This window comes from Fusarium subglutinans (genome assembly GCF_013396075.1).
Source record: "Fusarium subglutinans strain NRRL 66333 chromosome Unknown NRRL66333_c0000003, whole genome shotgun sequence".
NCBI classification, from domain to species: Eukaryota; Fungi; Ascomycota; class Sordariomycetes; order Hypocreales; family Nectriaceae; genus Fusarium; species Fusarium subglutinans.
The window spans coordinates 446,440-471,249 of NW_023502066.1; the positions used below are offsets into that span (position 1 = coordinate 446,440).

At 50.4% G+C, this 24,810-nt stretch overlaps 7 protein-coding genes across 7 annotated transcripts; 5 read left to right on the top strand and 2 right to left on the bottom strand.

Annotated features, from left to right (window-relative positions):
- Positions 1-1,179: 1,179 nt before the first annotated feature.
- On the top strand, positions 1,180-3,320 carry FSUBG_743 (iron-sulfur clusters transporter ATM1 mitochondrial; the record flags this gene model as incomplete). The annotated part of the gene is made up of 2 exons (XM_036685734.1): positions 1,180-3,193; positions 3,241-3,320. The coding sequence occupies 2 exons, from the start codon at positions 1,180-1,182 to the stop codon at positions 3,318-3,320; spliced, it is 2,094 nt and encodes a 697-aa protein (XP_036543759.1).
- A 4,430-nt stretch (positions 3,321-7,750) lies between these two features.
- Positions 7,751-9,034, top strand: FSUBG_744 (UDP-glucosyltransferase yojK; the record flags this gene model as incomplete). Its single annotated transcript, XM_036685745.1, has 1 exon — positions 7,751-9,034. The coding sequence occupies one exon, from the start codon at positions 7,751-7,753 to the stop codon at positions 9,032-9,034; it is 1,284 nt and encodes a 427-aa protein (XP_036543760.1).
- Positions 9,035-9,424: 390 nt separating this feature from the next.
- On the bottom strand, positions 9,425-10,728 carry FSUBG_745 (uncharacterized protein; the record flags this gene model as incomplete). The annotated part of the gene is made up of 3 exons (XM_036685756.1): positions 9,425-9,735; positions 9,812-10,071; positions 10,607-10,728. 3 exons carry the CDS (start codon positions 10,726-10,728, stop codon positions 9,425-9,427), a joined length of 693 nt encoding a protein of 230 aa, XP_036543761.1.
- Positions 10,729-12,882: 2,154 nt separating this feature from the next.
- FSUBG_746 (meiosis mei2) lies at positions 12,883-13,687 on the top strand (the record flags this gene model as incomplete). The annotated part of the gene is made up of 3 exons (XM_036685767.1): positions 12,883-13,025; positions 13,082-13,169; positions 13,223-13,687. 3 exons carry the CDS (start codon positions 12,883-12,885, stop codon positions 13,685-13,687), a joined length of 696 nt encoding a protein of 231 aa, XP_036543762.1.
- Positions 13,688-13,871: 184 nt separating this feature from the next.
- Positions 13,872-19,307, bottom strand: FSUBG_747 (DUR1 2-urea amidolyase; the record flags this gene model as incomplete). Its single annotated transcript, XM_036685778.1, has 1 exon — positions 13,872-19,307. The coding sequence occupies one exon, from the start codon at positions 19,305-19,307 to the stop codon at positions 13,872-13,874; it is 5,436 nt and encodes a 1,811-aa protein (XP_036543763.1).
- A 1,365-nt stretch (positions 19,308-20,672) lies between these two features.
- FSUBG_748 (transcriptional activator dal81) lies at positions 20,673-22,694 on the top strand (the record flags this gene model as incomplete). The annotated part of the gene is made up of 2 exons (XM_036685789.1): positions 20,673-20,819; positions 20,889-22,694. The coding sequence occupies 2 exons, from the start codon at positions 20,673-20,675 to the stop codon at positions 22,692-22,694; spliced, it is 1,953 nt and encodes a 650-aa protein (XP_036543764.1).
- A 264-nt stretch (positions 22,695-22,958) lies between these two features.
- FSUBG_749 (uncharacterized protein) lies at positions 22,959-24,197 on the top strand (the record flags this gene model as incomplete). Its single annotated transcript, XM_036685800.1, has 2 exons — positions 22,959-23,857; positions 23,906-24,197. 2 exons carry the CDS (start codon positions 22,959-22,961, stop codon positions 24,195-24,197), a joined length of 1,191 nt encoding a protein of 396 aa, XP_036543765.1.
- Between the last annotated feature and the right edge of the window lie 613 nt (positions 24,198-24,810).

Below are 24,810 nucleotides of genomic sequence, written 5' to 3' on the forward strand. Positions count from 1 at the left end.
AGAATACTGGCAATTGACATGTTTGTGAGACTATTCTATCTGCCAGCCTGTCATGACTGTGGCAGCTGTGTGGTTAACCAAGTGGGTATTAATTTGTCACAGCTTTGAATCTCAGCGACATAATACGCTATACTGAGGGATGTTCTCCAACGAATAGATCTGGTTTCGTGGTCTAACGGTTATGACTGCGGATTCTGATTCCGCCAGCGAGGGTTCGACTCCCTCCGAGACCTTTCCTTTTGCCGTTTTAGACAATTATCTTTTGTTGTTGGTGTTGATGATATCTTATAACTCAGGAGTGATGACTTGCGAACTTCATCCCATGTGTCGCTGGGGGTAGGCTGTATTGTCAATTGAGTCGCATGGTCTGATGGGAGACGACGGCTTTTTATTACACTCTCACTAGAAGGCATGGGTTTGTGACTTGATGAGAGGAAATTCCCTCTGTCATGGCGAAGTTATGAGCCAAGAGTTTCAGCCTTCCGATGAAGCTCAGCAGCCTTTATAGAGACAGAGTTCATAGTGGGAGAAAGCGTCTATCTGGACTTTTTCTCATGAGAACATTTAAAAGACTTTTCTTTATATACATCAAGTACTAAGAGCTTGGCTTGAGGAGTACCTATGCAATGGAGTAGTTCAAGCCTGGGGTTGTTGGCGACGTTTGTCCTGGATATTGCGCCATGTTCTTATATCAATCAAAAGATTTCGGAAGCTGAAGTGCAAGTCAAACGTTGACCGTTTATACTTGCCAATTCTACCGAGAAACAACTCAATTCCACCCAAGAAGTAACTTCTCGACGCAACTGAATATTTGAAGACATCTCTTGAATAATTCTCTGTCTTACAACTCCATTCCCATTCCTGGACATCATTGGGCTCCATGGCGCTCCGATGATCGGCTGCCTCAGGCCCCAACCGGTTGCATCATCCGTCTGAATCTGGCAACTTACTCTTATGTGAGCTCCATCAAGTGCTTATAACAAAAAAACCTCTCCTCCTTTTAACTCATAGAAAAAACACCTCTTTGGCCAAGGTAAAGTAGCCACCGGATCGCAGCCAAGGTCCCTGGCAGCTCCGGCACCTTGTTGTCTCGTGCCTCTTATCAACGCGCCATCCCACCCCCGCCATAAACCACCAGACACATCCCATGATGAGCTCGATCCGAGCCGAATAGCCACTATGATACCTCAATTACTCCTGCGGTCGTCGAGGACATGTCCTCAGAAGAGTCTGGCACTTTACCGACTGTCTTCAGTGTCTCAGCGGCCAGGTTTGACGCAGACGTTCTGGACATGTGCCCCGCGTCGCGAACGAGCACCCACAGATTCCAAAACCAAGACGACGAAACCCACGGCCGTGTTTCCTGCGCAGAAACAACCGACGAAACAAAATGATCCTCTTGCGACCGTTGATAAATCTGCGACTGAGCAGCGCAAGGCCGATTGGGCTATCATGAAGGAGATGACTCGGTATCTGTGGCCCAAGGATGACTGGGGTACAAAGCTGCGAGTCGGCCTTGCTGTGTCCTTGTTGATTGGCGCAAAGGTTCTCAATGTGCAAGTGCCCTTCTACTTCAAAAGCATTGTGGACTCGATGAACATCGATATTGCTGCTGTGGGAGGTACCGCGACGACAGTTGCTGGAGCTATGATCCTTGCATACGGCGCATCTCGTATAGGCGCAACGATATTCCAGGAAGTGCGAAACGCTGTGTTTGCGTCTGTTGCGCAGAACGCTATCCGAAGGGTGGCGTGTAATGTCTTCGATCATCTGCTGCGTCTCGACTTGACGTTCCATCTGTCTAAGCAGACTGGTGGTTTAACACGGGCCCTGGATCGTGGTACAAAGGGAATCAGCTTCATTCTGTCCAGTATGGTCTTTCATATCATGCCGACCGCGCTTGAGATCAGCATGGTGTGCGGAATTCTCACTTACAACTACGGCGCAAAGTTTGCTGCTCTCACTGTTTTGACAATGGTCAGCTACACGGCCTTCACCATCTGGACGACAGCTTGGCGGACAAAATTCCGAAGACAGGCGAATGCTGCTGATAACAAGGCTTCCACTGTGGCAGTGGACTCACTCATCAACTACGAGGCTGTCAAGTACTTCAACAATGAGAAGTTTGAGGTTGCGCGGTATGACAAGGCTCTTCAGCAGTATGAGAAGAACTCCATCAAGGTTGCGACATCTCTGGCTTTCCTCAACAGTGGACAGAACATCATCTTCTCGTCGGCACTTACAGGCATGATGTACCTTGCCGCCAATGGTGTGGCCGAGGGTACTTTGACCGTTGGTGACTTGGTCATGGTGAACCAGCTTGTCTTCCAGCTTTCCGTGCCTCTCAACTTCCTTGGATCCGTCTACCGTGAGCTCCGACAGTCTCTCCTGGATATGGAGACACTCTTTAACCTTCAAAAGGTCAATGCCAACATCAAGGAGAAGCCTGATGCGAAGCCTCTGGTCCTTTCAAGGGGTGGTGAGATCAAGTTCGAGAATGTTGACTTTGCTTACCATCCTAACCGCCCGATTCTGCGAAACTTATCGTTGACTATCCCCGCTGGAAAGAAAGTCGCGGTTGTCGGTCCTAGCGGTTGCGGAAAATCCACTCTTCTTCGTCTGTTGTTCCGATCTTATGATGTACAGGGTGGACGAATCTTGATTGATGACCAGGATGTTCGAGATGTGAATCTCGAGTCTCTTCGCCGCTCAATTGGTGTTGTTCCCCAGGACACCCCTTTGTTCAATGACACCGTTGAGCACAACATCCGCTATGGCTCCATAAACGCGACACACGACGAGGTTGTTGCCGTTGCCAAGCGCGCTCACGTCCACAACACCATCCAGTCATTCCCCGACGGTTACGACACCAAGGTTGGTGAGCGCGGCCTCATGATCTCCGGCGGAGAGAAGCAGCGTCTTGCTGTTAGTCGACTCCTCCTTAAGGATCCTCCTCTGCTCTTCTTCGATGAGGCAACAAGTGCCCTTGATACCCATACCGAGCAGGCTCTCATGATGAACATCAACAGTATCCTCAGAGAGAAGGGTCGAACAAGTGTTTTCGTAGCTCATCGTCTCCGAACAATCTTTGATTCAGATCTCATCATTGTCCTCAAGGAGGGACAAGTAGCGGAGATGGGCACCCATCGGGAGTTGATCGATCGTGATGGCGTTTACGCCGAGTTGTGGAGTGGTAAGTTGGAATGGTTTTCAGAGATTCATTTGCTAACAATGTTGCAGCCCAGGAGACTAGGTTCCAGGAGGATGGAAACGAGAAGGATGAGGCTGAGGAGGAGAATGATGGCCAGAAGAAGAATTAAACATATAATGCCTATAGACGGTACATGCCTTGATCAGCTGCGGACAAGGTGTAAGATGAATACAGCTCAAACTTAACACAAAAGAGGCACGGAATTGATGTCAATGATATGATGACCTGAGAAGGATATGTTCTATCAGGCTTGGGCATTGGATAATGAGTAGTTACCGACTGAATCGATAGCGGGAAGGGGGCCTCGAAGTATAACCTACTCGCCGCCCTTTGGATTAAATCCCCTTGGACGACGCTCATGTAGAGAGTGGTTCTGGCGCTCAGCGCAGGCTCGTCTACAAGCGGGCCAAGAAGGACCACGCCCAAGTTTGAGATTGCCCCAGCCTGGCTGTTGAAGCCCGCCTCACTGCAGCCAAGACCACCAGACTCCGGGCTGCTCAATATATGTCCTACGCTGTCCTTTTTGGACCCTCCCCAGGCCTCTACATGAGTGCCGTAGGCCCAGGCGGCTTCGAAGACAAGGGCCAAGTCTTTCCGTTCACACTTTGCGGAAATAGAGTGCGAGGTAAACCGCCGCCTGTCTGCTGGGCCTTGAAGAGGAATAGACCACTTGACAGCATCCCAGCATATTGAAAGATAATGCTCTGGTCCAATTCCTCGTGAGACTATTTTGCAGTGAAAAAGATTCACATCACGGAGGCGGGCCTCCCTGATCTATTTCTGCTGAGGCTCATGGGCGTAATTCTCTCGCTCGTACACTTGTTTTGACTGCCGAACTTTGTCGGTTTCGAGAAGGGAGAGGTTGAGTCAGTTTCGTGGATGCTTGTTCGATGTTCGGATCAAGGGTGGGTCAAGGGTCCTGTTAAGATATAGTTACCAAGGGGTTTCACATCAGGATATAAGGTAGCTCAAGTGTGTTGGGACAAATGGAAGATCATTGCTGCCGAGTTTCAAACGGGCTCGAGCATTTTCTACAATGGAACAGAATTGGGCAAAGCTACTCGCCCAGAAGACACGGGCCATGCATCAGACTTTAAGCTTTCTTCTGCCAAAAAAGGGGACTAATCGAAGGCAGCCGAAGGGTGAGCTGATGTCATTACATGCTGGGCCTAAGTGGCTGTAGCAATTGTTGCTCTGTTGTACCGGGGGAAAGAGGCCACAGCTTGGTCGTTGCAGTAGCTTTGATTCCATAGCTATCTTTCTGTCAGCATCGTCTACATACATGACATCGTGATAAGAGGGGCTGGACTTACCAAAGCTGGACGATCAATACATTTGAGCGAGGTCCTCTTGTGAAAATTCAAGCTTGTGGTTAGTAGGAACGATATTGACGAGGGCAACAACCCGAGGCCTTCATTGGACTTGAACATTGGATATGCGCGCTGAGGCGTTGACACCTTCAAAGACTCGATCTCATAAGTGTATAATTTGCGATGCAGGGCGCTTTCATTAGTTCGTAGCTGAGTACCAACCATGTCCGAGCATTACAGAACAAGACAAGGCCAAAATAAGACCGGGGGGCAGCTTAGTCGGGGATGACACTTGGTCTCCCCTTTGAAGTGCTCCATTGATATTGGACGTATGAAGCTTGGCCCCACCCCGTACATAGCTGAACGAGTTCAGCTTACTGGAACAGAGCGACCTTGTGTGGGTAGAAGGGAGTCCCTAAAGCTTCGACAGGCGTGTAGAAAATGTCTGCTTGTCGGCATAAGGGTCTTGGATCCAGTGGCAGTTACGCGGCACGACCTGACGATTGAGATACCTTTAACGGCGTCAGAATTTTCTAGCTTTGCTACAAAATGCCTGCCGACGAAGTGTACCAACTTTTCTGGGTTTGCTAACGTTGTCCATGGCTCATCCTGACTTACAATACCCGATCCTTGAGCCGGACCTACAGGCTGTGAAGTAGCTCTTTCGATGCTAGCTATGTTGCCTCTGGTCGGCATTTGCGCTGGTAGAGTCGTAATTTTATCTCGATATGAGCCAGTGGAGTGAGAGCTCAGAAAGCCTTCGTTCCAAGCTGAGAAAAGGGGCTCTAGGGGCTCTGAGTATGGGGTTGCACAATCAGTTCTTGCTGTCGATACTTTTGCAGACTAACGTTAGCGAGTCATCCTGTATTCGACTTGTAATTAGTAAAAATCGCAATACATGGTCTTTGTGTACTCATAGAAGCTTGGTTAATTCTCTTTCCCCGTAGTGTCGGTCTCAGTCCGGCTCCGATCGTATTCGCAACATCTGCTGGCATAGTTCCGTGGCCCTTGCAATTAGTTACTGACCGAACCAATGGGTCCAAGTTTGGTTCCAGTCGTGTAAATGCTAGTTGAAGACTGAGGAAACTACCAAAAGGTTTATGGACCAACATCAGGATAAATCGACTCTCGAGTAGTCTTATGACGTTCAGGTTCGTTTCAAGCTTGAACTGAGCCTTCGTCCTTAATTTCAGGTTGAATGAAAGCTTTTTCGGGAAATACTTTCGGGCTAAATTGGACTCGTGAGCTGTGGGTTAAGAAGACTGACGCATACCGAACAAGTCAGCTGCCTTCTGGTTGAAGGACGTTCGTCACTAATCCACCACTTCAGGAACACACTCGCAGTCAGGGGGTGGTAGCGCTGCAAGTGTTGGATGTGTGCCAAATGCTCAGTGAAACGAAGCTCACCGCGACCTGACCTTTGTTGAGGCGTGTTGGACCTTGCAGTAGGATGTTCGACATTGCGCTCTTCAGTACCCAGGCTTTGTGCTCCTGTTTGAGTGGAGGAGTTGACAACAGGCAGTCGATACTTGCATCTTGTAGAAGATACTCAGATACTAGCACTAGATGGGCGCACTGACTAGAATCGTGGAAAGCTCTTGCGGGCTGGTGAAGGCGGCGCTCTTGTGGTTGCAGGGCATTGGTCGAGGGTCTCGTGCAGTGTATCTCAAGCGGGACGGGTCGTTTTTCGCGAAGATGTTTCGTCCAGAATTGAGTTACCAAGATAGAAAATGTCTTGGGCGTTGGCCCAACGGTGCCGCCGTCGTAGCTTGTTTCTTCACGTGGTGATGGGGGCATCAAAGGGGCTGCTAGTTCCGACGGGAAGCAAATCAGTATTGAGTATCCTATGGTAGGTCCCTCGATGGTGATCGATTCGCAGTCTTGAATCCACCGAATGTAGAGATTAGATCCTCTTGGCCGCGTCTATGCCTGCTACGCAAGCGCAGGCTGCTAACCTCTGGTCGTTGGCGTCCCGTGGCCTTTTCTGTGTCTCCGGGGACATCGGCGTCACGATTGATGTTCTTTTCGAAGGGTTCTCATTGATCCCTACCAAAGTGTCAGTGTTAGTCGAAGAAGCTCGCAAAGTCTTCAGGTGTCTTGGAATTCGTACCTCGACACGCCTCAGAACAAGTCAGTGACCAAGGCGCCACACTGCGTACCAACCCCCGACCGGGACTTGAAATTCTGTCTTCAAGACTATCAAATTGCAGACGTACTCTGTGACTAGAATTCCACTGAAGTAAAAGTTTGAAACAGCGCTCAGCATTCAAGATTGGACTGCAAAGCCGTATACTGGAAAACACGAGCAGCTGAGGGTGAGGAGGATAGCGGAGCGGGCTACTGGTGCTGGGATGACGAACAAAAGAGCGAGGAGTAGATCACAAGAGTCCAAATCTCATATGAGACGCAGTATGGGAGAATTCGTTGACTTTCGTTGTTCATGTTGATTGTTGTGGGAGTTGGCCTGTGATGGTGAACACAAAATTGATCCTAACGAATGCTCACCTGTACAACTGAGGGTCTTTGAGCCACGACCCTAAATAACGGGGATATTCCAGATTCTAACAACCGCTACAGTACCAAAATGAGATTTACGCTGTAAAAACCAAGTAGGAAGTTGCATTACGCTTCTACAGAATGTCCTCCAAGGGCTCTGTATAATTCAATAAGAACAATTCGCAAACGGTGCAGGGTAGCCCTCTTCCACTCGGAACCTTGAACCTCGCATCTGTATCTGAACAACGTCGCACATAAATACAGAACTGAGAAAATTACAAAGGTAGAACCAAGACATGTAACTATTTTATGCCTAGGACAACTGAAATAGAGGATGACCTCTCGAAATAATGGAATCGGGTGAATGGAACTGGTCAATCTACCATTTATGAATTGACCCCTCACATGGAAGCGGTCGACGTTGGAACTCGGACACAGGGATCGACACCAGCCGATGAGACATAAGCTTGACCATGGTCATGACACCTCGCTCTCACTTTAGCTATGATGCATGGAGTATACGGTTAAGGCAGTATAAGTGCAGTATTCAATTTCTGCCATTGCTCTCATCGTCTCCCAGCGACGCCAAGCCCCCAATCTGCTTGTACACAGTAGTGTGCAGATTTTATATGCAGCCCACTTAGATCATCCATGCAACCTCACATAAAGAACACCTCACCTCACCTCACCCTTACCCTCACCTTCACCACATAATCGCCCTCACAAACGCACCATGAAGATCCTCCTCCACTCTCACTTCCCAGCCGGCCATGCTTACCCAATGCAAGCCGTAGCCCAATCCCTCATCCGCCGCGGCCACCAAGTAACATGGCTCACCAGCGCCTCAAACGAAGCCCGCGTCCTCGCCGTAGGCGCAACATTTGTCCCAACAAGCGCCATAGCCATCATCGACGAGCCCCTTATCGCCTCTAATGAAACTGGTATTCTCGACAAGGAGTACTCGCGGCTTCAGATCAGGCTTCTTGCGCAGGTGACGGATTACCGCCGGGTGTTGAGGGACTTTAAAGCAGATGTTTTGCTCGTCGATGTGATGCCGTATGGAGCGAGGGCTTTGTGTGAACTTGGTGAAATTCCGGTTTATGCGACGTTGGGGGTGATTCCGATGTACATGTCGAGTTTGGGAGCGCCACAAGCTGTTTCGGGGGAGGGTCCGGCGACGTCGTGGGTTGGATTGATCTGGAATCATATTCTTCATCTTGTTAGCCAGTGGATTCTTCTGCCGTTGCTCTTGAGGCCGATCATAAATGCCCAGAGGAGGGAATTGGGCTTGAAGAACTTGCCGTATGGGGAGCCGATCGAGTCTTACACTTACAGCCCCTATCTTCACATTCAGGCGTCGTCGCCGTCGCTGGAGTTCAAGCTACTGCCGAAGCCGCCGCAACAGCGGGAGCATACCAAGTTCGTTGGACCGGTAGTTACACAGGTACCGACCAGTCTTGCCCAGCTCCCCCCTGAGTGGGACGAGATCGTTGCGCATCCTCGTGTCGTTGGTATCACCCAAGGTACTCTAGCCATGGATCCAACATCGTTGATCATACCTGCGATTAAGGCGCTCTCTGATGATCTAGATCTGCTTCTCGTAGTAGCTTCGCCACATGTAGAAGAGATCACTTCAAGAATAGGGGAGCCGCTAAACGTGCGCTTCATCAGATGGATACCCTACCATCTCTTCCTCCCACAGCTATGCCTCCTCATCACCAATGGCGGGTACGGAAGCATAACGCAGGCACTGTCACATAAGGTGCCACTGATCTGCGCTGGGCAAACAGAAGATAAGAAGGACACAGCAGCGCGGGTCAGTTGGGCAAGAGCGGGCATCGACTTGAAGACGGATAGCCCTTCAAGAGAGCAGGTTCGAAGTGCGGCGAAGACGATACTGGATGATCCAGGTTTCGTGGAGAGGGCGGGGCACCTGGGAGATGAACTCAATGAACTAGGCGGCGCGGAACGAGCTTCGGAGCTTTTGGAGGAACTGGTAGAATCTAGAGCAAGATAAACATCAGCATTGTCAACTAGAAGACTTGGAAGAGCGGGAAGGTGGAAGCATTGCTGAGTGGCAGATGGATAGACTTGGGCAGAAGCGGCACGGAAGAAACACGATCACGACCACATTAAAAGATTTAGAGCGAGATTAGATTCATTGCTAGAGCCTAATAATCCACCAGTCCGGTTCCATAAATCCGCCGCCGATGATGGTCATGATAATAACATCCTTTTTTTGGTTACAGGTGACATGTCCTGTGATTCAGATCCTGGAGGGGGTTAGTAAATGGCAATGACTTGAGACGACATACTCCAAGCTTCGAGGGGACTTACCGTAAACATTTCAAAAATGGCTCGTAGAGATCGTACTCGAGATACCGACTTGGGTAGTGGTGAATGGCGCTTAAAAGACATAATCGTCCTCGCGCCAGGGCCAGGCGAAAGCCAGGGGCCAGCGACGGACGACCATGGGCCATCCCCAGGCTCGGAAGATCAGGATGAAGATAAGGATGACAATCCACTCCTGGATGTTGAAGCGGATACCGCGGCCGCCGGGAAGGGGAATGTCAATGACAATGACCATGCTGGGCAGTTCTTGGAATGAACGAAGACTTGAAGAGCGTCTTGCGGTAGACGAAGAAGCAGTGTTTGAAGTGCAGAATGTAGTGGGGAGAACTTGGAAGAGCTGAGCAGCAACGACGAGGTCAGTTTTCACTGTTCAGTGTGTGTTCAGGGGAAGCAGAAGAAGAACATAAAAAGCACATACCAGAACAAATGTGCAAATGCTTACAGCGGTAGAGAAAGTTCAGTCGGAACACAAAAATTAACAACGTGAAATTACTGTGCGGTGGTTGTGTGGGAAGTAGAAAAGAGCAGGAGGGGAAGAAGTGGGAATGTTGCCTTAAGGTAGTGGGAGGAGCGGGAGCGCGAAGGCGGGTGCCCTCTGAAGGGCCAGTGCGAGAGACAGCGGCACAGAACCTCCGGTACAGAAGGCCTCGAAGTGCGAAGAGAGTGGGCAGAGAGTATTTACGACTTGACGAAGCGATTCGACTGCGAATATATTGCGTTTTTCGATACCACGGACGAGCTACGACGATCCTGCACTCGAGTGCATCCTTCGATACGGTTCCCAGGCCCGACACTGGATGAAGCAAGACGATTTTGGTCTCAAATAGCACGTAATGCTCATGAAATAGTCATCGATATGATGTGTTCTTCGTATTCAAACTTGTACTGGCTGTGTGGTGGTTTGGCACCGATGTGACTGTCGAGCCGCAACGATCTCGCATCTGAGTGATAACCTCAACACGATCCCCAAGCACAACAAAAGGCCAAGCAAGATGATTTAGTCCTCATGTAGCGTGCAATATCCATAAGATCGTCGTCTATGTAGTAAATATCTTGTATCTCATCCTGCGCCATCCCTGCGGTGGTTTTGCTACGATGCCACGGGCGAACCACGATGCGAGCGAGCCATCAAGCAAAACACAAGAGGAATAACAGCGATGAGGACCTCAAATATCGTCGTATATACGTAATATCATCCTCATTCAAAGAGTCCCGTCTCATTCCGTCCTGAGTCTACCATGACTGTGGGTTTGCTACGATGTTCACTGGCGAGACGAGATGCTGGCGAGCCACCAAGAAAACCACGGATACATCCACGAGAAACAGCGACGCAAAGGGCTTGACAATGTGAAGAAGCATTCTGTCGTCAATGCAAAGATATTCACGAGTGACATGATCATCTGGAGAGGCGTATCAGCGTCCCTGGAGCAACTGCGCGAGACGTCGAGCCCAACCGCCAAAACAACATCTTGCGATACATCTCACACCTCCCACGAGTGCAGCGTCCGCCTCTATCGTATAGTACAGTCACACTACGCACGCAATGCTCCCCTCTACGCGGACATCACAGCATATCACCAAGACAGACTACAAAGTTAAACAACAACAACAAGAACATCATAGTCACAGTCAAGCATGTTTTCTTCTTCGAGTCCCAGCTCAAGGCCGAGAACCCAATGAAAAAAGGGTGGTTGCCCATAGGACGAAACCAAAAATTATTCCAGGCCGCCCGAAGGCGACTTTGTGGTCCTCATCTACTGCCAAAAGGCACGATGATTCCCAGCCCTCAGGCTTCTTGATCCCTGAGAGCCACTGGAGTTTGGCATGAGAAGAAGAGAAAAGAAAAGAGGTCTGGCCTGGGAGGAAGGCAGGTTTATATACACAGGATTCCGGGCGGTGAGGGGCCGAGTGATCTGGGAGGCGGCAGTATCCCAGCAGTAGATCAGACGGGAGACTGGGGACGTGCGATCTGACAGCTGGTGACGTGCAGCGAAATGCTCCGCCAAAAGCGGGAAGCACCTCAGGGGACCGTTGGGTAGTGGCGTGGGGCGGTTGGACGTTATATCAACGACGAGGCCGGACACTGGGCTGTGATCTTGCGACCACGCACAATAAGAAAAATGATGCACCATTTTTGCGAATATGGGGCATTTTTTAGCTTCCGAGAGATATTTTTGACGGTATTTTCAATGGTTGTTGGGGTTGCCCTGAGTATTTTCGAGGGTGCGTTTTGAGCCTCATCCGCGTCCACGGGGAGCGGCGATGCGTCATTGGGCGGTAGTTGTACCACAGCAACAGAGTGAGTGACTTAAAGAGATAATCACTGGTACTGAATTGTGAGATAATCCGTGTCAACAGCAGTGATGCAAAAACGAATGAGTAATTGTAACATGCATGCATTGAGGATGGCATTGACTACGAAACTACAATATGGAATTACATTAGGTGGAATTGTGATGAATACACAGAACACACATCGAAGCTTTCAAATGCATCAGGAAACATCGCACAATAATTACAAGATGCATGGACTTGAGATGGTTGAGCACTCGCGGAGTGGCTTGGCCTCTTCAGGAGAACCAAGTTTGGCGAGGCGAGCATTCTACGTAAACTCGGCACGTTTTGGTCCAAATCACAACAAGTTTTGGCCTATCTGAGTGCGGCTCTGAAGGCCTTGGGACCAAATTGGCCAAGTTCAGCTTGGAACCGTCCCAAGGCACAAGCTTGCCCCCTTTCATTGGGCGAGCTCGTCGAGGCAGATTCCCTCTGCACGGCTCCACAGGGACGAAGGGAATTAAATCGAAGGCAGTGTAAATTATGTGATTGGCTCGAGAGGCTCTCGAGATCTCTGCGTCTCTGAGGAGCCCACTTGCCAGTGAATCAAGGTCTGCACTCTCACTGTGGTCTCGGGGCTTTGGCCCTCGCCTCGCTGCTATTGTCAAGCAACTCGAGCTCTGCGCGCACAGAATCAGCTGGATCCACTCTTGTTGGTATTTAATCCATCCTCCCTCCTCTTCATCTCTCTTCTTCTTCTTCCTTTCCTCTTCAGCTTCAACATCAACATCTTTACCCTCTCCTCACTCCTCAACCCTCTCTCTTCTATATACATCATCAGTCCTCATCAACTGGACAAACGACGGCATTTCGATCCCCAAGCCTCCGTTCGTTGACACTCAATGTGCCCAATGCAGCACTTTGCCCGCGGCTTTGTGGGGTTGGTTATTGGACTCACCTCCAAGAGCCAATCCAATGAAGTCCAGCGCAGAGTGTTGCCTTGGGTATGTTGAGTTGTCTTGATGAGTGGCGGCGGACTCGCTCCCTCAGCAGAGAGTGCCCCGAGCCATTCGTGGCTCGGTGACCCCGTAAGTTTCACTTTTCCTCTGGTTATTTCATTTCATCTCGTCAACCTTTCTTTGCCTTTCTTCTCCTCATCTGTTCTCTTCCCTTTGTCGCACCTTGCGGTGACTCACAATTGTCCTCAGCTGCCACTCTGTACCCACCACTTCATTCACCATGGGCAAATTCGAGAAACTCAAGTTCAAGCTTCGCAAGCTTCGCAAGCTCAAAGCGAAGTTTAAGGTCCGCCGCCTGTTGGCGAAGAATGCCAAGGAGGACAGCAAGCACGAGACACTCAGGCTTGTCAGTCTCGAACGAGTGTGCAAGGTATGTTCTTTTGACACGACACCAGGAACTCGACTCTGACCCTTTGTAGAAGATTCATGGACCTCGTGGGCTCTCATCGCATCGAGGTTGGTGATACTCCAACACCGTCCATTGTCGATCTCGGTAATTTTATCACCGTAAGTATCATTTGCCACCTAGAGAAATGCAAAATGTACTGACGAGTTTATAGGAGCTCACCCAAAAGGGGGTGAGATTCTACGGCGGTCGGAACCTGGAGACCTCTGGAGAGCGCGTGTACGTCGTCTTCGAAGACCTACGTGATGCCGCCTGGGCCCTGGTTGCGTTGGAGTCACAGCTCGTCCGATTGTGCGAGATCTGCACTGTATGTCTTGGTGTGAACGGGGTTCACGTCAATGCATACAGTGTCGAACTTGCACACTCGTTCGAGCTGCGACTCCAACGCAACCAGGACGCAGATGGCCTACGCACACTTGACACACACACACACACACACTCTTTCTCTCTCTCTCTCTCTCTCTCTCTCTCTCTCTCTCTCTCACAATCATGGGGACGCCTGGGAGGATTCGCTTGGACTTGGACTTGGACAGGATACTTGGACACCATACACAGCTCAATCAAACACTTGAAACCCATCTTGACTTCTATCTTGATACTCATAAACTTGTGCACTTAGTAAATGCTAGTCTGAAGGCTTTGTAAATTTGCAGTGAAGCTATGATAGAGGTCCTCAATTCAGGGCCCTTACCTCTCGTACACAGCGCCATCGAATACTTTCCGCTCATCTTCGTGAATTAGTGGCTGTGGAATATCTGTTTGTGCCTCATCTCGCTGCAGTTCCACTGAAACACGACTTTTGCTCACTCAATAACTACCACGTCATCCTCCACGTCAATCAAATCTCCCACCTGCACCAAAACAACCAAGCATTTTCCGGCAACAGGACTGCGAATCTCAACTTCCATCTTACTCGACTCAATATAAACCAGAACGTCGCCCTTGTGTACAACACTCCCTTCTTTCACCATGACCTTGTAACACCGACCTGGCATCGTCGCCTTGACTCGTTCACCACGAAGTCCCGAACTATCCAGACTCGGGCTGTGTCCATTGATAACAGATTCGACTTGATACGGAAGAAGTAATTCGTTAACAAAGGGCGCGTTGGAAATGGCTCTTGCTTGTTCATCTGCGGCAGTGGCGATGTCTTCTTTGTTCATCGTAAGCCATGCCTCGTACTGTTCAAGATCAAGAACACCATCACTGATCTGAACAAGCTCAGACCTCGGTGTTCCATCCAGCGCCGCTTCAGTGACGGAGTAGAAAGAAATCCTGTCAAAGCGACGAAAAACCCAAGCCTCGGTGTCAACAAGGTCAGCATCCCAGATCTCAACTGTTCTTCCGACAAGTTGATAACCGCCAGGCGAATCAGTCGCATAGATACACATATACTGCCCCCCGATACCAACAGCACCACGAGGCGTGAAGGAGCGCGAAGGATTGTACTTTGTTCCGAACAAGCGGTGCCGCGGATCCAAGGGGATTGCACACGGGGAGCCCATGAACACATCGCCGAGACCAAGGACTACGAATTCTGCGGCGCCCAAAACTTTGGTCAGATCAGAGATACCGTTGAGCTTTTGGAGAAAGTTGATGTTACTGGGGAGCCATGGTGCGTTGGGGCGGATAGTTGCTGTGTATCGTTCGATGGCGGCGCGGCTGACACTATCGTCGAATGCTATGGGGAGACGGACGCTTCTTGAAGGGACTTGTGTGGGGACTTTGTACGAGCGGATGTGATCTGCCAAGCGTGACAGCATCAGTTCTGGGGATAGACCGTGAGTGTAGGTGACGTGGAGGCTGAAGACGCCAGGGGTGAGTTCTTCAACGCCGGGGATGGGGCTCTTCTCATGGTTATCACAGAATGCTGATATCTCGAAGTTATGGCGGAGGTTGAAAGCGGAGGCATCACCGAATTCGAGCAGAAAGGCTCGGCCACCGGCTTGACGAATAGTAATCCTTTGAGCGTCATGATCGAGAGCACCCACGACGGCGGGAATGCTTCTCAACTTCTGTGCCAGAGCCACTTCATCAGATGGAACGCATTCCAAGGCCTCGAGAGGTGAGAGTGTCTCAATGGCTTCATCAAGCTTCTTCTCTAACCCAATCGCAATTGCAACATCAATAGGGTCCAAACGAATCGTATCTCCAGGCCGAACCTGTCCCATCTTCCACAGATCCGCAGAGCATACTACACATAGTACCACGAATCCACCGAGACTTGGACCATCACACCCCAGAACGACAGCTTCATCTCCAGTGAAACTCACACTACCGATCGAGTAAGGAGCGTCATGGATATTGGACGGATGTAGCCCTGCTTCGCCACCGCTTCTGCGAGACCATTCGGGCTGGGGTCCAGTGAGACGAACACCAAGGCGGTTACTGTTGTGATGAACCTTCCAGTCGCTGAGGTATAGCAACTTGACGCTTTCAGGGGTGAAGTAGTCTGGAGCGCCGTGAGGGCCGGGGATGACTCTAACAGTCCATGTGGCCTTGGGGTGAGTTGGCACAGGTACTGGTGATATAGCCTGACCTTCACTGACCAAGAGATCTGCAAGACCGATGGCGAGAATATCACGCGCTTGGAGCTTACGACCGCCGAAGCCTCCAAGCTTTCCAAGTTCGAAAGTCGCTCGACTGCCCATCACGACTGGGACCTCAATTCCTCCCCGAATAGCAAGATATACACGATGTCCATGCTCAACGCCTCCAATGCTCAGTATCTGACCTGCTTTGACACCAATGGCTTGGTTCATGGGAACGGTCTCCTCGTCGATCGTAAGTTGTGCAACACCACCTACGGCGGCAATCACAGCATCACAATGGAACTTCAAAGACAGGCCTCCCAGAGTACATTCGAGCCCAGCAGCGTCTGAGGGGTTGCACACAAGACGATTCGCCAGTCGAAAGGAGTAAGAATCCATTGGACCTCCGGGTGGGATACCGATGTTCCAGTATCCAGTGCGGCCTGGGTAGTCTTGAACCGTGGTCAAGGCCCCAGGCTGAAGGACTTCAAAAGAGGAAGAGTGAACCTGGAAGGAGTCCAAAGATTTCGTCGTATACTCGCCAGACTTGAACATGGGAGACGCTACAATCTGGCGGAGATACTCGAGATTGGTTTGTACTCCTTCAATGCGAGTGGCTGCAAGACCTTTCGCTAAGTTCTCGATAGCCTCTTCGCGATTTGACCCCGAAGCGATGAGCTTAGCTACCAGAGGATCGAAAGATGTCGTGATCTCGGTGCCAAGTTGGATCCAAGTATCGACACGAAGAGAGGAAGGGAACTCCAGAGCCGTGGTACGACCAGCACAGGGGCGGAAAGATTGAAGGGGGCTCTCGGCATATACACGGACCTCGATGGAAGCACCAGACACCTGGAGCCGTGTATCAAACAGGGGAGCTGCACTCCCATCGGCAATGTTGATCATACACTCCACAAGATCAAGACCAGTTACTGACTCAGTCACAGGATGCTCAACTTGCAACCGAGTGTTCACTTCCAGGAAATAGAACTCCTTCGAATCGATATCATAGATGAACTCGACAGTGCCGACATTGCGATACTCGACTGATGACGCGAGGCGAATTGCAGCCGCTCTCATTTCCTCCCGAACTGACTCAGGGACTAGAATCGCGGGGCTTTCTTCTACAACTTTCTGATGACGCCGTTGCAAAGAGCAGTCCCGTTCGCCAGCAGCAATAACACGACCTGTCCCGTCTCCGAGAATCTGGACTTCAACGTGGCGAGCCCGTTGGATAAACCGTTCTATGAAAACACCCCCGTTGCCGAAATTAGCCTCCGCTTGCCGTTGAACGCTCTCGAACGTTGTGGCTAAGCTCTGTCTGTCTTTGCAGTAGCTCAGGCCGATACCGCCGCCACCAGCAGTACTCTTTAGCATCAAGGGGAAGCCGATTTGCTCGCCTTCTTTGAGAGCTTCTTCCAGCGATGTGAGAAGGGCATCACATCCAGGGACAGTGGGGACGCCTGCTTCGACTGCAATAGCGCGGGCGCGATGTTTCAACCCGAGATCAGCCATTTGCTTCGGAGTTGGTCCAATCCATATCATGCCCTTCTCTTCGACGGCGATGGCAAACTCGGCATTCTCAGAGAGGAAGCCGTAGCCAGGGATGATGGCATCAGCTGAGGATTGAGCAGCCAGCTTCAGTATCTGCTCCATATCCAGATAAGTCTCAGATACGGAGGAGCCTTCAAGCTTGAAAGCAAGATCAGCTTTGCTAACATGTGCGGCATCTGCGTCTATCTCAGAGTAGATGGAAACAGCTCGAAGACCCATTTTGTGTATCGTCTCGATTATACGAACCGCGATTTCGCCACGATTGGCTACAAGAATTGTCGAGATAGCACGCTTACGAATGCCGTTTTCCAACGATTTGATCTGATTCTCGAAAGAAGCGTGATATGCTCGCCAGCCGCCGTGACTGGTGATATCGACAGCTTCATCGAAGCCACAAGGCTCGCATACGAACCCCTTTACCCAAGACCCATCGTTGAGTTCGATCGAGCCGATTGCAAGAGGAGGAGGAATTGTGAGCATGAAACTCGCAAAGGAGGTCTTGGGCAGGTTCCAGACTTCGACTTGGATTTCTGCACCTTCACCGGTGGGCACTCTCTTCAGACCTGGTTTCTTGGGACCGACTGTTGTGTTGAGGGAGTACAACTGATAAGACGATGATGTCTTCGTGGCACTCACGAACCTTCCACCACGAGTCACTACATCCTTGTTGAGAGGGAACCCAGTGAGATGCGCACCAACCACAGCAATGGGTATATAATTCGAAGGGATCGACGATGGTGGAGTGGGAGACTCGCGAGCACTCACACCAGTCGCACCCAGCAACCTTTCTTCAACACCAAACCACTCACGAGCCCAAGACAGGAGAAAAGGCTCTTGCCAACGAGTCGAGATGAGTGTCACGCCGAGTGGAAGTCCATCTGGCCGAAAGCCGGCAGGGATAGAAAGTGCCGACCAGTCCAGAAAGTTCACAAAATTGGTATAAGTGCCCAAATTCGAGTTCTCCTCGACCGGATTCTTGACGAGCTCATCAAGCGTGGGGAACGTTGGAGACGTGGGTACGAAGAGTCCATCGAACTGGGAGAATTCCCGCTCAATTTGACGAGTAAGTTCTTGACGAAGGTATTCACCCTCAAAGACATCTGCTGCTGAAAGGGTCTGGGCTCTGATGATAATTTTTCGCACGACAGGATCCATTTCTTCAGCAGCGGCACTCTCGATAAAGCCCCGGATGGCTTCGTACCGCTCGGCAACCCACGGGCCGTTGTACAAGAGCCGCGCAAGTCGAAAGAGAAGGGAGAAGTCCACTGGAACGAGTGTCCAGCCTAAAGCTTTTGCTCTGGCGAGAGCCTTTTCGTACGCGGGATAATGGTCGTCTTTGCCAAACCAGTCTGGAGAGGCACATATTGCGAGAGTGGGCTTGGTGAGACCTGCTGAGCCTCCGAACTCATTATAAGGGGCAATGTCAGGGTCAGGTCGAACTCGAGAATATGGGTCTTGGATATCGTATCCTTCAGCGACAGATAAGACGGTCTCTGCATCACCAACTGTAAGAGTGAATATGGAGACACAATCGAGAGATTTGCACGCAGGAAGTACGTCATGAGTGCTCAAAGTACCACGAGTCGGCTTCAGTCCCACGATATTGTTGAACCCCGCTGGGACTCGACCAGAACCAGCCGTATCCGTACCAAGAGAGAAAGGCACAATGCCACGAGCGACAACGACAGCACTTCCAGAGCTGGAACCCCCGCTGACACGACTGGGGTCAAACGAGTTAGGGACAGCACCATATGGCGATCTTGTACCGACCAGGCCAGTAGCGAATTGGTCGAGATTCGTCTTCCCGATAAGGATTGCACCGGCGGCTTTGAGCTTCGCTATCACTGTAGCATCTGAAGTAGCTGGGGTAGAGCTGAATGTTGGACATGCTGCGGTGGTGATGAAGCCTTCGGCATCAATGTTGTCTTTTGCAGCGAAGGGGACTCCATACAGGGGGAGGGACGTGGTATCAGAGGTTAAGGTCTGAAGGGTTGTCCATTGGGCTTTGATGTGTTCGGGAGAAGCTAGTGAGATCCAGGCTTTGGTTGTAGGATTGGCTGCTCTCTCGGTTGAAACGAGGGAGAGGAGTCGGTCAAGGCCATCTCCGGCAATTTGGGCAGACTTCCACTGAGAGATCGTCAAAGGATATGAATCCATATTGCCGTTCCGAAGATCTCCCAAGTTTTGGATGGAAGTGCCAAGTTCAGTCCTGATGTCAGGGGGATGAAGGAACAAGATCTTCAAAAGAAGTTAGGTGAGGTTCTGAATGCAAGGTAAGAGAGACTGCTGTTTATCGAAGCAGTTTCTTGCACAACCGAACGTCAATATTTATACTTATTTCTCGATACAGGTCAAGTCGGATGAGCCTGAAGGTAACACTGCGGAATCGTCTCAACGGGTTCGTAAACTTGCATAGCCTCGAGGATCACCATGCCAAACGATTTCATGTTCACTGATAACACAACAACACCTCTGCGATCAAGAGGGAGAACTTGCCGGAGGCCCGGCGGCCAAACACTGAAGCCTGACTGTACGGTATTATACGACTTGAGTGCTGGACTTGCACGTGGATGAGTGTGAGAAGACGTCAAGGTCGAGTCTGGGGGTTGAGATTATGTGGAAAATTACGCTATCGCCGAGTCTAAGCCGCTTACAAGTCCGCTCTTTCGGCCGTGTTGTTTCCGGACGTTTACCCCGTCTTCAGGTGCGGGAATAACAAAAGGCAATGGCTTTCAATTCATTTGATCAACTTATTTTCTGAGTAAATTGAAGTTGAATTCTTTACTAATTTTGTTTTGTTTCATAGATCGTCAGCTCATAGTCCACGATAAGAAGGCCCAGAAATAGTTGGGCCAATCATGGAGCTCGCCGGCGGCTAAAGTGGTTGTCAACCTGGTCCACGATGGACTATCTGTTTTGGCCGGCGGCGAGATCGTATATTACCAGTCAATTTACTCGAAAAGGATATATCGTTTCGAAGCGTTGATGCATGTCTGAGGCAACGGGAGCAAGGAACAATGCAGATGCAGGCTCGTGATTGAGACATGGCTTATGCCATTGGATCCTCGGCTTCCGTGTTTAAAGTGGAGGGACTTTTGTTAAGTTGTGACAGATCGACATATGTCTTTGACTTTTTGTGAATATCGCAGAAGATATACTCAAGTTGAAGTTATTCAGACATGGCTAATTCCTCTCTTCAACCAGATCAACTCAAGTCTCACAATGAACATACATACATCGGTATATCCGTTTCCCCGTAATTCCGACCCCGTGGGGCATTCCCATCTCCGACCGATGATTCCTTATCGTATTACGACCTTACCGTAGCAGGACGAACTGATAAGGCGCGGCCCCCGATGGCGGATCATCAACAATGGATGGCTGCTCACTATCACGCCGTACGCCCACGACACGACCTCGACTCCCGCTTCGTCAACTGGTCGGCCCACAGCCAGAAGATGGGCCCCTTGTCTCTTATCACAAGCCAGACTCAGACATAGAACGCCCGCGTCCTGTGGGGTCATGTTCTCGCACCCGCTTCACGGCGCCGGCCCGTCTGATCTCTCCCGGTCCGGCTCCGGATCTGGCCGTCCTCTGATGGCTGCCTCCGGTGCCTCTGCCGGTAATAGTAATGCTAACGCCCGTGCGCGGCCATGTGACACGTGCCGTGTGCGTAAGACGCGGTGTGTAAAGGAGGAGGGTCAGACGAGATGTGTTTTATGTACTTTTCACAACCAGCCTTGTACGTTCCTGCGTGGGCCTACACCTCGTCAGAGAAGACAGAATCGGGAAAAGGAACGTGAGAAGCAGAACGACGCTCGGGACGGAGATGAGAATCAGGGAAACTCTACGACATCGCCTATCGCGGGCTTTGAGACGGGGGCGTCTCCCTCGAGTCGACATGGTGATACTGCGTCTACTCCCGCGAGTGTGGAAAGTAACCAGCAGTTCGCTCAGATGCAGCAAGTGATGCCGTTTGAGGAGAACATGCCTGAACCGTCTCGACCTAGTATTCTCAGCAATACACTCGGCCTAGACTTGAAGACGCATGCTGAGTATATCGGACCAACCGATTATCGTGACCCCGTTCTTCTCGACCTTCATCGCCCGAATCTGTTGAGCCAGGAGGCCCCGCCGCTGTCTACAACCTCTACGTTTGCTAGACGACTGGACTATCAGACTGTCTTCCTCGTTCATCCTGATGAATCTACTGCTTCCGAGAAGATGCGCATCGCAGATCTGGATGCCATCGAAGCGACAGTTCATCCCCTTGGCCGCACGCTGGTCGATCTCTACTTTCGAATTGTTCACCCCAGCTTTCCCATCTTGCATAAAGACGTATTTATAAGCAAGCACCGTTTATCTCATCGACATTTTGCACCGTCTTTACTCGCTGCAGTGTATCTGGTAGCTCTCGATTGGCAACTCTACGACAGTCAACTTGCAGGACGCGAAGTCGAATCTATCCCGGATCCAGCAGCCCTTGAAGAATTAGCTGAACGAACTATCAACCAGGATATGCGACGGCCCAAGCTTAGTACGCTGGAGGCAGGGTTACTTCTCCTGCAACGAAACCGAAAGATTGTCGAGTCTGGATCTCATACACACCCAATGTCGAACCGTATGTTCACAGCTCAGATTGTCGCCATGGCTCAAGATCTGGGTATTCACATCGACTGTAGTTCTTGGTCGATACCCGCATGGGAAGTCGGTCTGCGACGACGGCTCGCTTGGGCTTTGTATATGCAAGATCGCTGGGGAGCATGTGTTCACGGACGACCCTTTCTCATCCAAGACAACGACTGGGATGTTCGGCCTTGCACTGCATCAGATTATCCCGAGCTTGGTCAGATGGGTCCTGAAGCGAACCCAGATCATACTTCACCTATCATTGTTGGATGGGACTTGTTTATTCGTCATATCGAGTTGACGCAGATTTTGAGTGATGTGATTCGAACATTCTACAGTGCTGCAGCCACTCGCGTTGGAGGGACATTGGATCAAATGGGTGTTGTCGCTGCTGTTGAACTGGCCAAACCTCTGGTCTTTCGCCTTCGAGAGTGGCACGCAAATCTACCAGCTCGACTGCAACTACAAAACACTCAGCTTAGAGAATTATGTGCCAATGGAGCTCTTCATCTCGCCCATGCGGCAGTAGAAATCGCACTGCATCGTGCTTTGGTCCGAATCACAACACCAGACACACCAGCCTCTCTCTACGAAGTTTTACGATCGACAGCTCGAGCCAAGCTGCAATCAGCAATCGAACTGCTAGGATCACTACGTCCCGAGCACACTGCTGCGTTCTGGGGAAGTGCTGCTGCATATCAAGCAGCCGAGATTGGATCTCTGGCCGGTCTCCTCTGGGCTACAGCAGACTCATTTGATGAGATGGCATGGTGTGCATCTCGAGTCGATGAACTCAGATGGGCATTGAGAGTCCGTGGGGCAGCAGCTCCCTTCGCTAGAGAAGCATTGAGACTGCTCGAGCGTGATATCGGTGGTCTTGGTATGGTCAAGACTGCCAATGACAGCATCTCATGAAGAATGAGCCCACTTACAAAAGGACCAAGCCACAACGGAATCTGAATCAACAATGACGCTATCATTTGTGTGGCTCAACTAAAACACGAAGCAAACACGAAAGTTGGTGAGACAACATGTCTATGACATCACCTGTACGACAATCAACGCGACGCGTCCACCACTTTCCGTCAATCTCGCCATTTCTCAACGTCTTTTATTCTTGTCATCAACAACCTGTCGATTCTTCAATTCTATTGTCTGCTACACCATTGACTACCCAGAATGTCTGAATCAAAGCACGAAGACGTCGACAAGACGAGCAATGGCGAGGAACAAGCTGCAACTGGTGAGAAGCACCAGATTCAGCATGACTCTCCTGATGCGAAGCGCACCAAGAAAGAGGCTGGCCAGACGACTCTTGATGATGTGGTGGTCATTTCGGATGATTCGAAGGACAATGACAGCGCTGCGGAACAGAAAGACGACTCCAAGGCCAAGTCTGACAAGAAGGAGGAAACCAATGGCAAAGACTCCAAGTTAGATGACGAGAAAGAGGCCAACAGCAAAGGCTCTGAGACCAATGGGAAGCAGGAGACCAACGGCAAAGATGCCGTCCAGCCTTCAGAGGAACCTGATGTCCCTTCGAGCATCCTCGAAAAGGGCATCATCTACTTCTTCATCCGCGGTCGCGTGAACCTCGAAGACCCCGAGAGCGTTGATGACATCGCCCGTTCCTTCATCATGCTCCGACCCATCGCAAAAGACGCTCGTCTCGGTGACGGTCCCATTGCTGACTCCGGAAACACTCGCATTCTTGCCCTCCCCAAGAAGACCCTTCCCGAGAGTGGAAAAGAGCGCTACATGGTATTCGTCGAAAAGTCCGGCGTCTCATATGATGAGATGAAGAAGGAGTTTTTGTCTGCAGACGAGTATGAAACCAAGACTGCTGGTACACGTCGTACACCACCTGCTAAGCCTGTTGGTGAGGGTGTCTATGCTATCACATCGACTGGTCGCGAGAGTCATTTGGCTTATTTGACGACGCTGCCTGAGAAGCTTGAGGAGGTTCAGAAGGAATTGGGGCTGAAGGAGAAGGGAAGCTTCATCATCAGCACCAAGAACCCTCAGTATCCAGGGCCCCAGAACACTCAATTGCCTCAGGGACCTGACTTTCCCAAGGAGTAAGTATGATTCTCTATTATTGTGAATTCAATTGCTAATATTAGTAGAATCATCGATGAGTTTCGCTCCCTGCGCTGGCTTCCCTCCAAGCCATCCCACTTTGACTACCCCAACGCCCAGATCCTCCTCATCGGTGTATCAGATGGTATTGAGAAGGCTGTTGAGCCTCAGAAGAAGGATCAGAAGGATGGAAAGGAGGAGCCCGAGACGGTGCTTGAGCATCTCGAGGATGATGATGTGAAGCGTATGAAGCATCTTGCTGATGACCAGTCTGCAGCTATCTATGCGGACTTGCATGTCCAGGCTAAGGATTATCCCAAGATGCAGACAACCTTCTAAGGCAGAAGATCAGAGCTGGGGGCGAGACTGGGAGATGTGACCATGGGATGGTCATGTACATCGGAAAAGGGCGTGAACTGTGCCCAACTATGGGGAAACGAAATAATAAAGAAATTTACAATGATCAAGTTCAACATCGCAGTGATAATGCTGCTTTGTAACACTATGAGAAGGTTTGCTCTTAATAGGACGTTATGCTACGGCCAGGACTCGAAATAGAGTTGAAGAAGACAAGCAAGGTATGGGCCCAACGTGAGGGCATTAACCGGACTTCTCATTTTCTGGCGTAAGGGCTAGTGATATGTTGTTCACTGTCGAGGGCACTGATCGTTACTCTTACGACATTGTCTAGAGGAGGTAAGAAGCCCGAGCTTAGGATCTCTGATCTAGGCAATGAAGAGCTTTAGGTAAATTTGGGTAAGTCCAGTAGATCGTTAGACTTCCTGTTCTTGGCACCCTTGTCGAATATCAATGTTCTTCTCGCTCCCTGAGTGAGTCTTGTCGCTTGTTCCGACGTCATTATCACCGCTCGGTATATCGTGTCTGTCTTTAGAGATGTTGCGTCTAATTAATCCCTCCTGTATTCTGTTCTATTTTATGAGTTATTGGCTTT